General features: G+C 44.5%; 1 protein-coding gene across 2 annotated transcripts in view; it reads left to right on the forward strand.

Annotated features, from left to right (window-relative positions):
• PDE1C (phosphodiesterase 1C) overlaps nt 1–13,125 on the forward strand; it is a 537,043-nt gene that overhangs the window by 513,877 nt on the left and 10,041 nt on the right. For both annotated transcript variants that reach the window (XM_075557555.1, XM_075557556.1), the window contains one exon: nt 5,435–5,503. In XM_075557555.1, the coding sequence (XP_075413670.1) occupies nt 5,435–5,503 (69 nt within the window). The remainder of the gene's footprint in view (nt 1–5,434; nt 5,504–13,125) is intronic.

Raw genomic sequence — 13,125 nt, forward strand, 5'->3', positions numbered from 1 at the left:
AATTCTAAAACAACAAAGTGCCTCCAATCTGAAGCAGTGCTTCTCCTCTGGAGACCATTTTGACCTCAAAGGACATCCGGCAATAGTCTTAGGCGCTCTGGTGGGCAGTGGGAGCCCTGGCAGGACAATGGATTTCATCCGAGGGGAGCTGCTAACAGCAGGGTATAGAAGCACAGGAGTGGTTTCAAACCATGGCTCCCAGGAGAAAGACGAGGCACTCTCTCGCCTACAGATTTACAGCCTCGGAAACCCCCAGGGACAGTGTTCCTCTGCCCTATAAAGTCACCCAGAGTTCCAATCAGTGGTAGTACTGGGCTAAAGTAGCAGGTTGTTCATTGAAGGTTTGACAGTTTGGACACACGAGGGGCTCCGTGGAGGGAAGATGTAGCGTCCTGACTTTGCCATGATGGCAACCTTGGAAAGCTTCTGAGACATTGTCCCCTGTCCTCTGTCCTGTTAAGGTCCCCATGCGTCTTAACTGCACCGGTTGGGAGACATTTTGGCCTGTTGTCACATGCGGCTATGCTGCTGACATCTACTGGGGAGAGGCCAGGGATGCTCCTAACCACCTCACAATGCACAGGACCGCCGCCTCAACAGAGAATGGTGTCTGGTTCCAATAGTGCCACTCCTGAGAAACTCTCCTGAAGGGAGAGTAACTGGGTGGAAGTCTTGTAAGGGGAGGGAAACCTGCATCGAGCTGCTGCCAAGGCCACAGTGGAGGTGCATCTACTGGGGGACAGGGAGTTTCTCGGGCAGCGAGAGTGGCTCTGGACCTGAAGGTCAGAGATGGAGATGTCCACTGTTCAGATCAGGGCCACCTTGATGCACCCGTAAGGCCCATCTTTCTTTGTGTGAGAGACAGCGTCAGGGGTGCCCTCTGCCTGGGCCCGGGCCTATCCTGTCTCTTTTGTGGGCTCTTCTTTTCCTAATTAGATAGGCTGGAGATGGCTAGAGCCACCTGCGGGACCTGGTAAAATGCAGCCCGCTTCTCTGGAGATTCGACCCTAGTAGATCCAGGGAGGGACCCTGGCATCTACATGTATTGAAAAATCACCTCAGGTGTTTCTAAGCACATTTCCTCCGAACTCTGACCTTCATGGCATCTGTGAGATCCAGAAACTAAAGAAAGTCCTGTACATTCCGTTTGGGTTTACGTTAGGTTGTTCGGTTTTAGCCTACTCTTTGAGCCGTGAACCACCAGGTCAGCAGTTTAAACCTTCTCGTGAAGAAAGGAGGTAATTCCTGGAGAAGGATGAGGTGGATTCTACAAAGATTTAAAGAAGGAGCACTTTAAAAAAAATGTTCTAATTTCTATTAGCTTCTACTTTCATGTGGCTTGAGGTTTTTCTGTGTTTATTTTGCTACCATTGTTGGGGTTTGTGTGTGTGTGTGTGTGGTTTTCCTCATATGAAATACAGGAGAGGTAAGTCTATGGAGACATTAATTCGATTAAAAGTTCCTTAGAGTTGTGGAAGAGGAGGTTGAGGAGTAATGGAGAGCTAATAACAATGGGTATAAGAATGAAGACAATGTTCCAAAATGGATTGTGGTGGATGCGCAACTCTTTTCCATCTGTTTAAACCATTGAGTTGTAAGGTAGGTGCGTTGTATGTCCATAAGACTATTCAAGGAAAAGAAGAGACAGTTTGACTGCAACCCCGAGGGTTGCCTTGAGATGGGTGAGGAATGTTCTGGAACGATCGTTAATATAGCGCCGTTAACACTGCTGCTACTACTAGTAATCTTCAGAATTAGCAATAGCATGGAATATCAGGGAGGATGCCCTGCTCTTGAACACTACAATTAAAACATCTTAAACGCCATCCCCAGGGCGTCTCTCCGCATTTCACCAGGCTTCCGGGATAGAGAGCTGATCACTTCACCCTCACCTCCAGGCCCAGGTTCCTGCTTCCTTCTCCATCCCTTGTTCTCTGCGTGCCCTTGGCGCCTTAGCCTGTCAGTATGCTGACTGAGGCAGGGTTCCTCAATGCTGCTTCGAGCAACAGCAGTCCTCTGTGTGCAAAACAGTCTTACCTGAACGCTGGGAGAGGTGGAGGAATTTGTGGCAGCGACGAGTTGACATTGAATCATGTTTGTTTTTGCCAGCTCAGGCTCGGGACGTCTGCCATGTGGCTACACTCTGACTTCAGGTCTCTTTCTACCCACTCATTCCTCTGGGTAAAAAACAAACAAACATGTGTATGTGTATATGTAAATGCATTTGTATGTGTATATGTATATAGATAGCCCATGTTGTGTGTGTGCATGTGTATGTGTATATGTAGATATATGTGTATATAGATAGGCCATGTTCTGTGTGTGCATATGTAGATGTATTTTTATGTGTCTATACAGCCCTCGTTGTGTGTGTGCATTTGTGTGTATATGTAGATGGATGTATATGTGTATGTGTATATAGATAACCCACGTTGTATGTGTGTGCATGTGTATATGTAGATGTATGTGCATGTGTATATAGATAGCCCATGTTGTGTGTGTGTGTAGATGAGGTGCTCTGATGGCATAATGGTTATATGTTGGGCTGCTAATCGCAAAGTAAGCAGTTTGAAACCACCAGTCTCTCAGCAGAGAGTGACAGGTGTTTCTATCTTTGACAGGATCAGGTATCAGGAATCGAAAGGTTCCAAACAAACAACTCTCTTGAAGCTAATGAGGAAGTTTGGAGTGGGGGACCCAAAGCCCATCTGTAGACAATTGGACATCCCCCCACAGGAGGGTCATAAGGAAGGGATGAGTCAACTAAGGTGCAATCAAACACCAAGGAAACTCACATCAGTCCTCTAGCTCCTGAATACTCCGCCCCCACTACCATGACCCAGTCCTACCTTACAAATCTGGATAGACAGGAGAACACACATCGGTACAGATAAGAGCTCTTGACTCATGGAATTCAGGACAGATAAATGCCTCAGGAACAGGAGGGGGCTGGTCGGGGAGAGAGGAGGAGAAAGGGGGAGCCCGTCACAAGGTTGGATATATAGTTCCCCCCACCCCAAAGAGGATGAATAACAGGAATGTGGTGAAGGGAGACAATGGACTGTGTAAGATACAAAATAATAATAACAATATATAATTGATCAAAGAGTCACATGATGGAGGGAGGGGAAAAAAGGTTATACCAAGGGCTCAAGTAAAAAATGTTTTGGAACTGATGATGGCAACATATATACAAATATGCTTGATACAATTGGGTATGGCATGTTATAAGAAAGAGCTGTAAAACACCCCAATAAAATGATTTTTAAAAAGAATTAACAGTCTTGGAAGCACACGAGGCAGCCCTACATTGCCCTACAGTGTTGATATGAGTCAGAATCAACTCAATGGCAGAGAGTTTGGTTTGTGTGTGTGTGGGTGTGTGTGTATGTGATGTATATCAATATGTGTGTCTGCGTATGTGATATATAGATTCAATAGCTATATAGATATAGACAGATAGATAGGCAGATAGATAGATAGATAGATAGATAGATAGATAGACAGACAGACAGATAGAGATGTAGCTGTTGAGTCTATTCAAAGTCTTAGTGACCCTATAGGACATTGTAGAATTGGCCCCTAGGATATCTCCCTCAGAGTGAGCTGTGAAACCTAACCTCTGCTACATTCACCGGTACTCAACGGGCTCCAACAAGAGCAGCTACTGGGGCTAAAACAGATTATGTTAACAGCTGCTGAGCCTGTGCTCCATTCTGAGGACCTCTGCTTCCGCTAATCCCGCAACTCCGGTCAGGAGGGTGGGCCAGCAATGCTCTTTGCCTAGCTACAAAGACAAGAGTCTGCTCTAGCGCATCTCCTGGTAAACATGCTATGGGGACTCCCGTCCCACGTGAGGCGCACAAGTAAGGAAACTCAAATGAGTGGACTATTGCAGTGAGTCCAGTCAAGTTCTTGTTTATCTGGATAGCACTTATGTTTAGTTATAGCCTATATCTTGTAAACAATAACATTTATAACTTTAAAAAATATATTTGGCATGTACACGGACACAACTTCGCATGTATTTAATATAATACTAACATGGGTAATGAGTTGCTATAATACTAAAATAGCCACATCCAAACATGTTGGAAATCCTAATATTTATGTAACATGAAGTGAGTTTCATTGTTTATTGCCTGTTGCGTGCTTGGTATTACTCCCTACATACTAATCAATGGTCATGTGGAAAAGACACAAAATTCAGTATTTATTTTTCACACAAACTATGTCTCTGTTTTGCCACAATGAGCATTTCTAAAATCATCTTCCGAGAAAGTAACAAAAACTTTCTTTTTTAATCAAAGCATTACATTGCTATTTTATCAGAATATTTATGTATATCTGTGTAAGGAAACGGAATAATTCCTCAGGAGGATGAATAAAAGATTTATCTAATAAAAATTATATACATGTATTTATTTTCCATTTTCCTTCAAATTGATTTCTAAGAAACTGATTGATACTGTGGCGACCCACAAAACAAGCTTGCTTGTTGAGAAATGGTGCTATTGTTACCTCACCTCTTGTAGACAATGCAGTGAACAGTAAACATATTAGCACCCCACATGCACGAAATAAGATGCATAATCCAGCTCAGCTCACTCTGCTAGAGGGGCAGGTGCCACTTTCTATTCAGTTGCCAATATTGTGTTCACATTTAAAAGAACTTACATCATGGATAGCAGAATCACACACACACACACATACACGAGCACTTCAAAACGTTCATGAAAAATACATTTTTTAAATGATGGAAGTTTCCCAATCTTTGGAATCTCTCTGTCTCTCTCCTTCTCTCTCATGTGGTGTGTGCGTATGTTCATGTGCCCCTGCCCTTTTTCTTTTCCCAAAGCAAGGAGGGGAGACACCACAGATGACTAGTAAGTAGTTAGGGCGCTGGCATGCCTCCTTCCTGCCCTGTCTAGGCATGTAACAGGGACAGAGCCCTGAGAGCTCAGATCTAAAGCTAGAACTTGTCCTTTCATCGCAGTCATTCCCCACCAAAAAGGCTGGGGTGCTTTGAACATGGTGATGCCAAGGTTGCACCCCAGCTCAATGCTATCAGATCCTCTGTGGAGGGGACCTAGGCAGCTGCATATTCTAAAGCTACCCTGATGAAAGGTCAACACAGTTTGTTTGTTCATATATTATTCACGGCGCCCTGCTCGGTGCTGTGCTGGTTACCAACCTGGAGACCTGAGCAAATCACGCACAAGGCTGCCAGTGGCCCTGACTTTGTTAGAAGCTGGGATACTCGCTTCTTCCTTTAGCCTCACGCCCGCCCCGCCCCCCCCCCCCTTCTGCTAAACGTGCTTCCAGACCCGGACTGTCTGCCTCATCTGGTCACCTGTCAGAGGGGCCCTTACTTGTTTCACAAGCCTGCCCACGACCTTCCCTTTCCTAATGCTCTTTTTGTCCCTCTTTGTAGGCACAAAGCGGCGTGCTCACGGTTCCCCGGCCCCGAGCACTAACTCTTCAAGTCGACTGACTTTGCCAGGTGGGTAGACAGCTTCGAGCCATCGTAAGTGACTAGATAACAGAAGGATTGGTGTTTGGGGGACTGAGTTGATGGATGGGTGAACTGAGAACCTGGCTCCTTATTTGTCTGGCTGATGCATGTGAGCAAACTCTGTCTCTGTCCTCCTAACATGAGCGAAAGCCACACAGCATGGGCATCATACGCCCATAGTTGGTCCCTAACCCATGCAGTCTCTCACACTGGAAAGAATACAGTCTTGCTCTTCTAGCTCTAGCACCTTGAAGCTCAGCTAATGGCAAGTATTAGAAGTATTTCTTTGAAAAGCAGATGGCATAGGGGAAGTGGGGTGAGCCTTGAGTGAGAGAGATCTGGGTTCAAATCCCAACTTCACCTTGTTCAAATTGTGTGAGTTCAGCTTCATGGGACTTCCATTTTCTCCTCTGTCTGGTGATGGTTCAAAATAACAGGTGATCAGAGTGGAGACCCAAAGCCCATCTGTCTACAGACAATTAGACATCCCCTCACAGAAGGGTCGTAAGGAAAGGGATAAGCCAGCCAGAGTGCAGTATAGTGCTGACAAAATAGACAACATTCTTCTAGTTCTTCAATGCTTCCTACCCACCCCCACTATCATGACCCCAGTTCTACCTTACAAATCCGGCTAGACCAGAGTATGTACACTGGTACAGATAAGAGCCCTTAACATTCGGAATCCTGGACAAATAAAATCCCTCAGGACCAATAATGGGAGTAGCGATACCGTAAAATTAGGGAGAAAGTGGGGGTAAAGGGGAAGAAAGGGGGAACCTATCAAAGTGACCAACGTGTAATACCTCCCCCCACCCCACCCCACCCCTTCAGAGGGACGAACAACAGTAACTCTGGTGAAGGGCGACAGTGGACGGTATAAGATAAGACAATAATAATAATTTATAATTTATCCAGGGTTCACGAGGGCGGGAGGGTGGAGAGGGAGGGAAAAAAGAGGAGTTGATACCAAGGACTCAAGTAGAAAGAAAATGTTTTGAAAATGATGATGGAAACATGAACAAATGTACTTGATACCGTTGCTGTATGGATTGTGATAAGAGCTGTAAGATCCACCAATCAAATGATGTATATCTCTATAAAAATAATGCTGGTCCAGTTAACACAGTGGTGACACATAGCAGGTGGCATAGCTACCCTCTACTATTGAGGACAAGGGATGATAGAATGCTGCATCATTTATTAGAAAAATCTAAGCATTGATGATGGTCCTTGGTAATTACTGTTCACTGTACGGGACACCTATGGGTCATTTTACCTCCAAGCATAGGACACTACAATATAATGTTTGCAGGTAGAACCTGAGAGAACCCATGTTTGTTTGAGGACAATAAGAGTTTGTAAAAGGTAAACATGGTCTTTGCAGACAATTGATAAAATAATTTAAGAACTATGGGAACCAGTATCAATCTCCAATGATGCTACTACGTGAAGCTAATCAGAACCACACCTCCTTCCAGTTTCGAGCACGTATTTCATTTTCATACACTGCAATGGTACTTGACTTGGAATTTGGTTTCTTGGCTTTAAAAGATACACCATGTCCTTGTGAGCTTTCCCCTGTGTTATCAAAGATTTTTTAAAAATGTATCTGTGATTAACATAGCATATGATTACAACACAGTTTACTTATTTCTGTATTATCCATTGATCATTCATATGTAGTTTGCATTTTGTAACTCTTAGTTAATCTTACAGCCTCATACATAAAAGTTTATCTATAGCAACCCACAGCGATGTTTCTTGCTGTAAGCAATGTGATTTCTAGAAAGCTATCATTGACCACCTGCACTTTTAGAAGTGAGTTCTGCAGGCTGCCTGCTTCTCCAGGAGACCCCTGATGGCACAACGGGCTACTCCTTGGGCTGCAAACATCAAGGTTAAGTGCTGGAGCCCACCCAGCAGTCTCCGGGAGAAAGACAAGGCTTCCTGGTCCTACAAAGATTTGCAGTGGTTCTCAACCCTCCCCATGCCACGACCCTTTCATACAGTTCCTCATGTGGTAGGGACCCACCCGCCCCAGCCATAACATGATTTTCATTGCTACTTCGTCACTGTAATGTTGCTACTGTTATGAATTGGGCGACCCCTGTGAAAGGGTCGTTCGACCCCAGAGGGGTCATGACCCACAAGTTGAGAACCACTGATTATAGCCTTGCAAACCCACAAGAGTAGTTCTTCCCTCTTCTGTAGAGCTGCTGTGAGTTGGGCTTGACTTGATGGCTATGAATTTGTCTTTTTCAATAACATAATTTACTACCCATAGTCCTTCACTTACCAAGACATACACGTCAACAGGAAGAAAATTGAGCCAAAAGGAAAGTGTAGCATACTTGAGTTAACGGTGAGGATTCTAATGCATACCATATATTGAGTAGCTATCAATCATAAAATAAGGATCCATTTTTTGGGTGAAAACAGGAAAAAGAAGCTACAAACAGAAGCACAGAGAAATACTAAGTAGAGAGTTATGGAGTGCTGCCACCTGTCGTATCGTTGGCCAGAGCTTCGTAACTCTGTGAGGCAAGGAATCACCAGTAAAATAATTGAAACATAGCCTGTAGTTCTTGAAACTCACCAAATGAAGGACAGCAATGAAGAGAATGTAGAGCAGGTTCCAACAGAGAGTGGAAATAAAGACCAAGGAGCCACAGCCAAGGGTGCTGGGAATGAAACACAAGCCAGCAATAGCATAAATCCAAAACAGCAGCATGGACACGAATTTTGAGTGGCCTAAATTCCACTATCAAAACACAGAGATGATCTGATTAGATAAGAAAAGGCAAACCCAACTCTATCTTGCTTTTAGAGACACATCTTTAACAAACAAAAACAAAAAAACCCACAAAAGTTTGCTAATGGATGGCAAAGAAAATCCGGTGCACGTTAAAGCTAGTCCTTTGACAGAAAGGCATCCATTGTGACAGCTCCTTGGCATTCTGTTGTCTCAGTATGCCACAAGATGCAGTGCCCAGTTGGTGGACATTTCAGTTGTTCTCCTCTTTTGATATATTTTTCAAAATAATGATTAACGTTATATACTAAACAAGAAAAAGCCAAGTTGCAACATGATATACGACACTGAATACATGTTATGTTAAATTTTATATTTTTAAGAAAAAATGGCAAGAGTCATGTCAGCATATGCAGGAAATAACCAACCCCAAATCCCAGCTGGTGGTTTTGAGGGAGAAAGAACGGTGAAGGGATGTAATGAATATGTCAGCACTACTTGTGATCATTAATCTCATTGAATTTCTTTCTTTCTAAAAAAGTAGGTAAAATGTGAAGATGCTTATTAAACCATATGGTGATATATGAGTATGTGTTATATTACTGAACTCTTAATTCTTGGCTCAACTATGTTATTTGCATATTAAAGAGTGTTCTTTATTCAGGGAAAAACTCTGTGGGTGCTTACCTAGATAATTTCCTTTCATTTCTCATCTATTCCAAAGAATTCTCACAATCTCCTTTTCAAACCTCATGAGTGAGGTGGGTGTTCGAATATAAGGGTCCAAGAAGAAAAGTCTTCATGTTAGATGTCTTCACCCAGGAGTCTCCAGAGACCCATTCCCCAAAGTGCCACTCCTGTGGTCTCCACACCTACCTTAGGGGACATCCTGGAGGACCGGCATCAGAAAACTGGGACATCGCCTTGAGTCCTTTAGAGCTATAGCAAAGTAACCCTTGTCTGATAAAGGAATAGCACTTGCAGCCAACTCTTTCCCAGAGCCAGCTTTGCCTAACCCACCCCTGGGATTTGTGAACTCGTCCACGCTCCGTGGGTGAGCCTGGACGGCCTGGGAGATGTTGACCTTCCCAGGAGGCGTGGCCCACAGCTTCATAACCGGTAGCAGTCAAGGCTGCTAATGACCCAGCCTGGGCAATGACTGGCGTCCGAGCAGCTTGCCCAGTTTCCGGAAGCGATCCCTCACTTTCCGGAAGCGATCCTTAGATGGAAAGGTACAGTACCTTGGACATTAGCTGCTGCAGATAGCTGCCTGCCCCGCTGGCTGCTGTGGGCTGCTGCTGGAAGGCCGGGTAGTGTTGGCAGTAGATGCGGCGCCGCTTCTAAACTTCCCAGCCTGCTGTAGAATGAGTTTGTGTGTTTCGACCCCCGCTGGCTTACAATGACATTGCTGTGTGTCCTGTTTCAGGGGACTACGGATAAAACATCCACGCAGAGGATTTCTCAGAAGAGACCTGCCCAGCTCTGAGGTCCGAAGACGTTTTAGGAATCTTACCTTTTCACTTACTGAAACCAAATGCTAAGTGTATTGTAAGTGGTTGAGGGGTGACCTTCAACGGTGATCCTTTCTGAGCTCCCTTGGTCAGGCTTTTAACAATACATGCTTCAATATGCATCGCACACCGACCAAGTACTAGCAACAACGCTAACTGGGTTCTTGATCTGCATCGTCTCACCGAATCCTCACAGCAGTGCTCTAAAGAACGTACTATTGCCACCATCGCATAGACTAGGAAACTGAGGCACAGCCGGATTAAATAGCTTGCCCAAAGTTAGCAGTTGGCAGGCGAAAGAGCCATGATTTAAAGAGTGAATTTGACTCCCACAATCTGAGATTCATTGCTGGGGCGCAAAAACGGATGGCAAGAAGCCCAAGCTCTAACAACCTTTCCTTTCCGTGGGAACTCAGCCTGGAGATGAGGTCAGTCACCAGGCACCCAAGCCTAGCAGATGGTTAGGGTAGAAAGGGACCCTGCGCTGTCTCTGAAGTGATGGCCTGAGACAGTGGCTGCCCTTAGCTTCTGGATAAAGGACGGCACTTGAGCGATGGTTAAGAACTCCATCAACACCACCGGGGTCGCTTTTTCACCTTAGAGCTGTAGTAAAGCCAGGTAGAACTCCATCTATACAGACTTCCTTCCACAGGGGTCATTGTCATGGGGACTAAGGGTAGGGAGCTAGCTGCTGCTTTAGTTGCATTTTGATTCTTCGCATGCACACGTGGAAGGTGTTTGTGCATTTGGGGAGGGGAAAGCAAACAAAGGACTCCACAATTGTTTTCCCTGGTGAAACAGCAAGTATCCTGCATTTGGTGTTTGCCAGGTCAAACAAAACGCCGACTGAGAAAGGACAGGGGATCAGCTCCTTGCTGGAAGGCTTTCTAGTACCCTCAACTCTAAACCACAAGATTGTGGGGCATCTATAGGTAGTTATTGTTGGTAGGAAAATGAGCTGATTTTCCAGCCCTTTTCAGTGAATGCTTCCCTTTCACTTGTTTGGGACATTGGGGGTGGGGGTGTCATTGATATTTTCCCTGGGTGCCCCCCTGTACACAGAGAAAGCTGTGGCCACAGCTGCATTTGCAGCATGGATGTGCAGCCAAGGAGACTGAAGCTCAGAAGGAAAACAAACTGCTGACATTCTCCTGAAACAAACCTAGGCAAGGCAACACGTGTAGCCATCCAGAAAGCACTGAAAAAAGGAAACGTATTAGCTCTCTGGATTCCAGGCCACCTTGCCGGCTGGTGTGTGTTCTCAGTGACACATTTCCTTTTTATTAAGTGGAACATTGATTAAGGTTGCTGCATTTGATAAGTGCTCTCTCTACCCACGTGACACAAAAACGTCACAACCCACTCATAGTGACCCTATAGGACAGGGTAGAATTTCCCCTATGGGCTTCCAAGACTAACTTTATGGCGGTAGAATGTCTTACCTCCCAAGGAGCGCTGTTGGTCTTGATCTGCTGACCACTCTGCCGCCATGGGCTTCAACAGTGCCCCATAGTCTTTCTGTACTTGACCTATCACCCCTTTTTAGAGAAAAAGAAATACTCAATGCCCCCTGGCAATTAAAAATGCTTGTAGTATAGCCCATAATCCAGGACAAAGTTTAGGTATCTACATTTGTAGCCTCTCAGGGTCATTTTAGCTCACCCCACCCCTCAAAGGCAGTATCACCCACTTTGAGAAATAGTGATGCAGAACATGAAGAATTAGCTAAGTACCTAAAAGAATGGGAACTGGAAGATGATTCAGAAAGCTAATATAGCTCAGCATAATAAATGCAAACAGGCTCAGAATCACGGCTGACCTTGTCACTGTCTCCGGTGACACAAGATTAGAATTCAGTGACTAAAACCTCTCCATTCTGTCTGTTGGTCAAAAGCATGCTTCGCCTCTGGGGTCATGACACATCCATGGTTAAGGGTGCCTCCAAGGGACCGAATGAATCCCGTGTTTTTTAAGTGCGTGTGTAAGTTAAGATAAGGGAGAGGTTTTTGCTTTGCTTAGAGTAGCACTAGGTTGCAGGCGTACGTTGGCCTGTCACACACCGTCGGCAGTTCTAACCCACCAGCCATGAGGCTTTCTACTTTCATAAAGGTGGCAGTATCAGAAACCCACGGGAGGCATTTCTACCCTGTTCTGTAGAGTCAATATGAGTCAATATTGACTCAATGGCAGTGAGAGAAAACTTAGTTTGGGGTAACTTTAAGCACAGACATTTATTTTCTCACAGAGGATTAGAATTTCAGGTTCAAGGCAATAATTTTAGGTGAACTCTCTCTCTGTCCAATGTGGAGGGAAATTTTTGTCTTAAATTCTCTACCTGTCCATGCTGGAGTTCCTGGAGACTTGTAGCTTCGTCTGCCTCCTTCATCTTCAGATTGTGTAGATCCCTTCCTCCATCAGCCTTCCTCTTTTATACCTAACCTGCTCTTTTAGATCCCAACACCGATAGCTCCTACACTGATATGGCCTCCTTAACATAACGAAAACTCTTTCCCAAATGAGATTACAGCTACAGCTTTTGGAGTTAGGATTTACAGCCCAGATTCTGAGGGATAAAATTCAATCCATAATCCTCTTGCTCTCAGTCAGATGTCATAAGCATCCTGTTTGCTTTATTTTGAAAGATTGGCTGACTTTCAGAGTTAGCTCTTCTTGTTTTGGATGTCTCACAATCCTCAAATGACTTCATCAGATTTTTTTTTTCTCAGACAGAAGAATGCTTTTTCATTTCCCAGAACCTTTGTTTTCATGGTAAACCCAAGAAGAACAAAATTTTAGTGGCTAGAAGAGAGGGAAAGGCGTATCATTTTGAAGACCTCAGTAACTTTAACAGATGCTTAGAAAAAAACTTTCCCAGCTAAAGAGCTACTCATGATCAGAATATAATAGCCTTGGCTACTTCTTTAGAGTTTATAGAACCCTGTTCAGATGTAAAAAGGATTATATTGCCTTGTTTGTGAATATAAGGAATATATAAATGAGATAGATGGAAGCAATAGTTTGCAGATTGGGATTCATCGGGGTGGAAAGGCCATCTATTCATATCACTTCACTTTGTAGCGATCCTGTAGGACTAGGTAGAACTGCCCAGTGCTTCCAAAACCCTGGGGTTACTATTGAGCCTTGGTGGTACTGTCAGGTAAACAATGGACTACTACTGTAAAGTTGGCAGTTCAGTCCCACCAGCCGCTCCATGGGAGAGAAATGAGGCTATGTGTTTCAGAGAAGATTTTCTACTGTGGAAATCACATAGAGTCACTATGAGGCAGCGCCAACTGGATGCCAGTGGGTTTAATCTTTGCCAAAAGGGCAGTAGTAGTGCAATTATG

This window comes from Tenrec ecaudatus, chromosome 9 (assembly GCF_050624435.1).
Source record: "Tenrec ecaudatus isolate mTenEca1 chromosome 9, mTenEca1.hap1, whole genome shotgun sequence".
In the NCBI taxonomy this organism is placed as follows: Eukaryota; Metazoa; Chordata; class Mammalia; order Afrosoricida; family Tenrecidae; genus Tenrec; species Tenrec ecaudatus.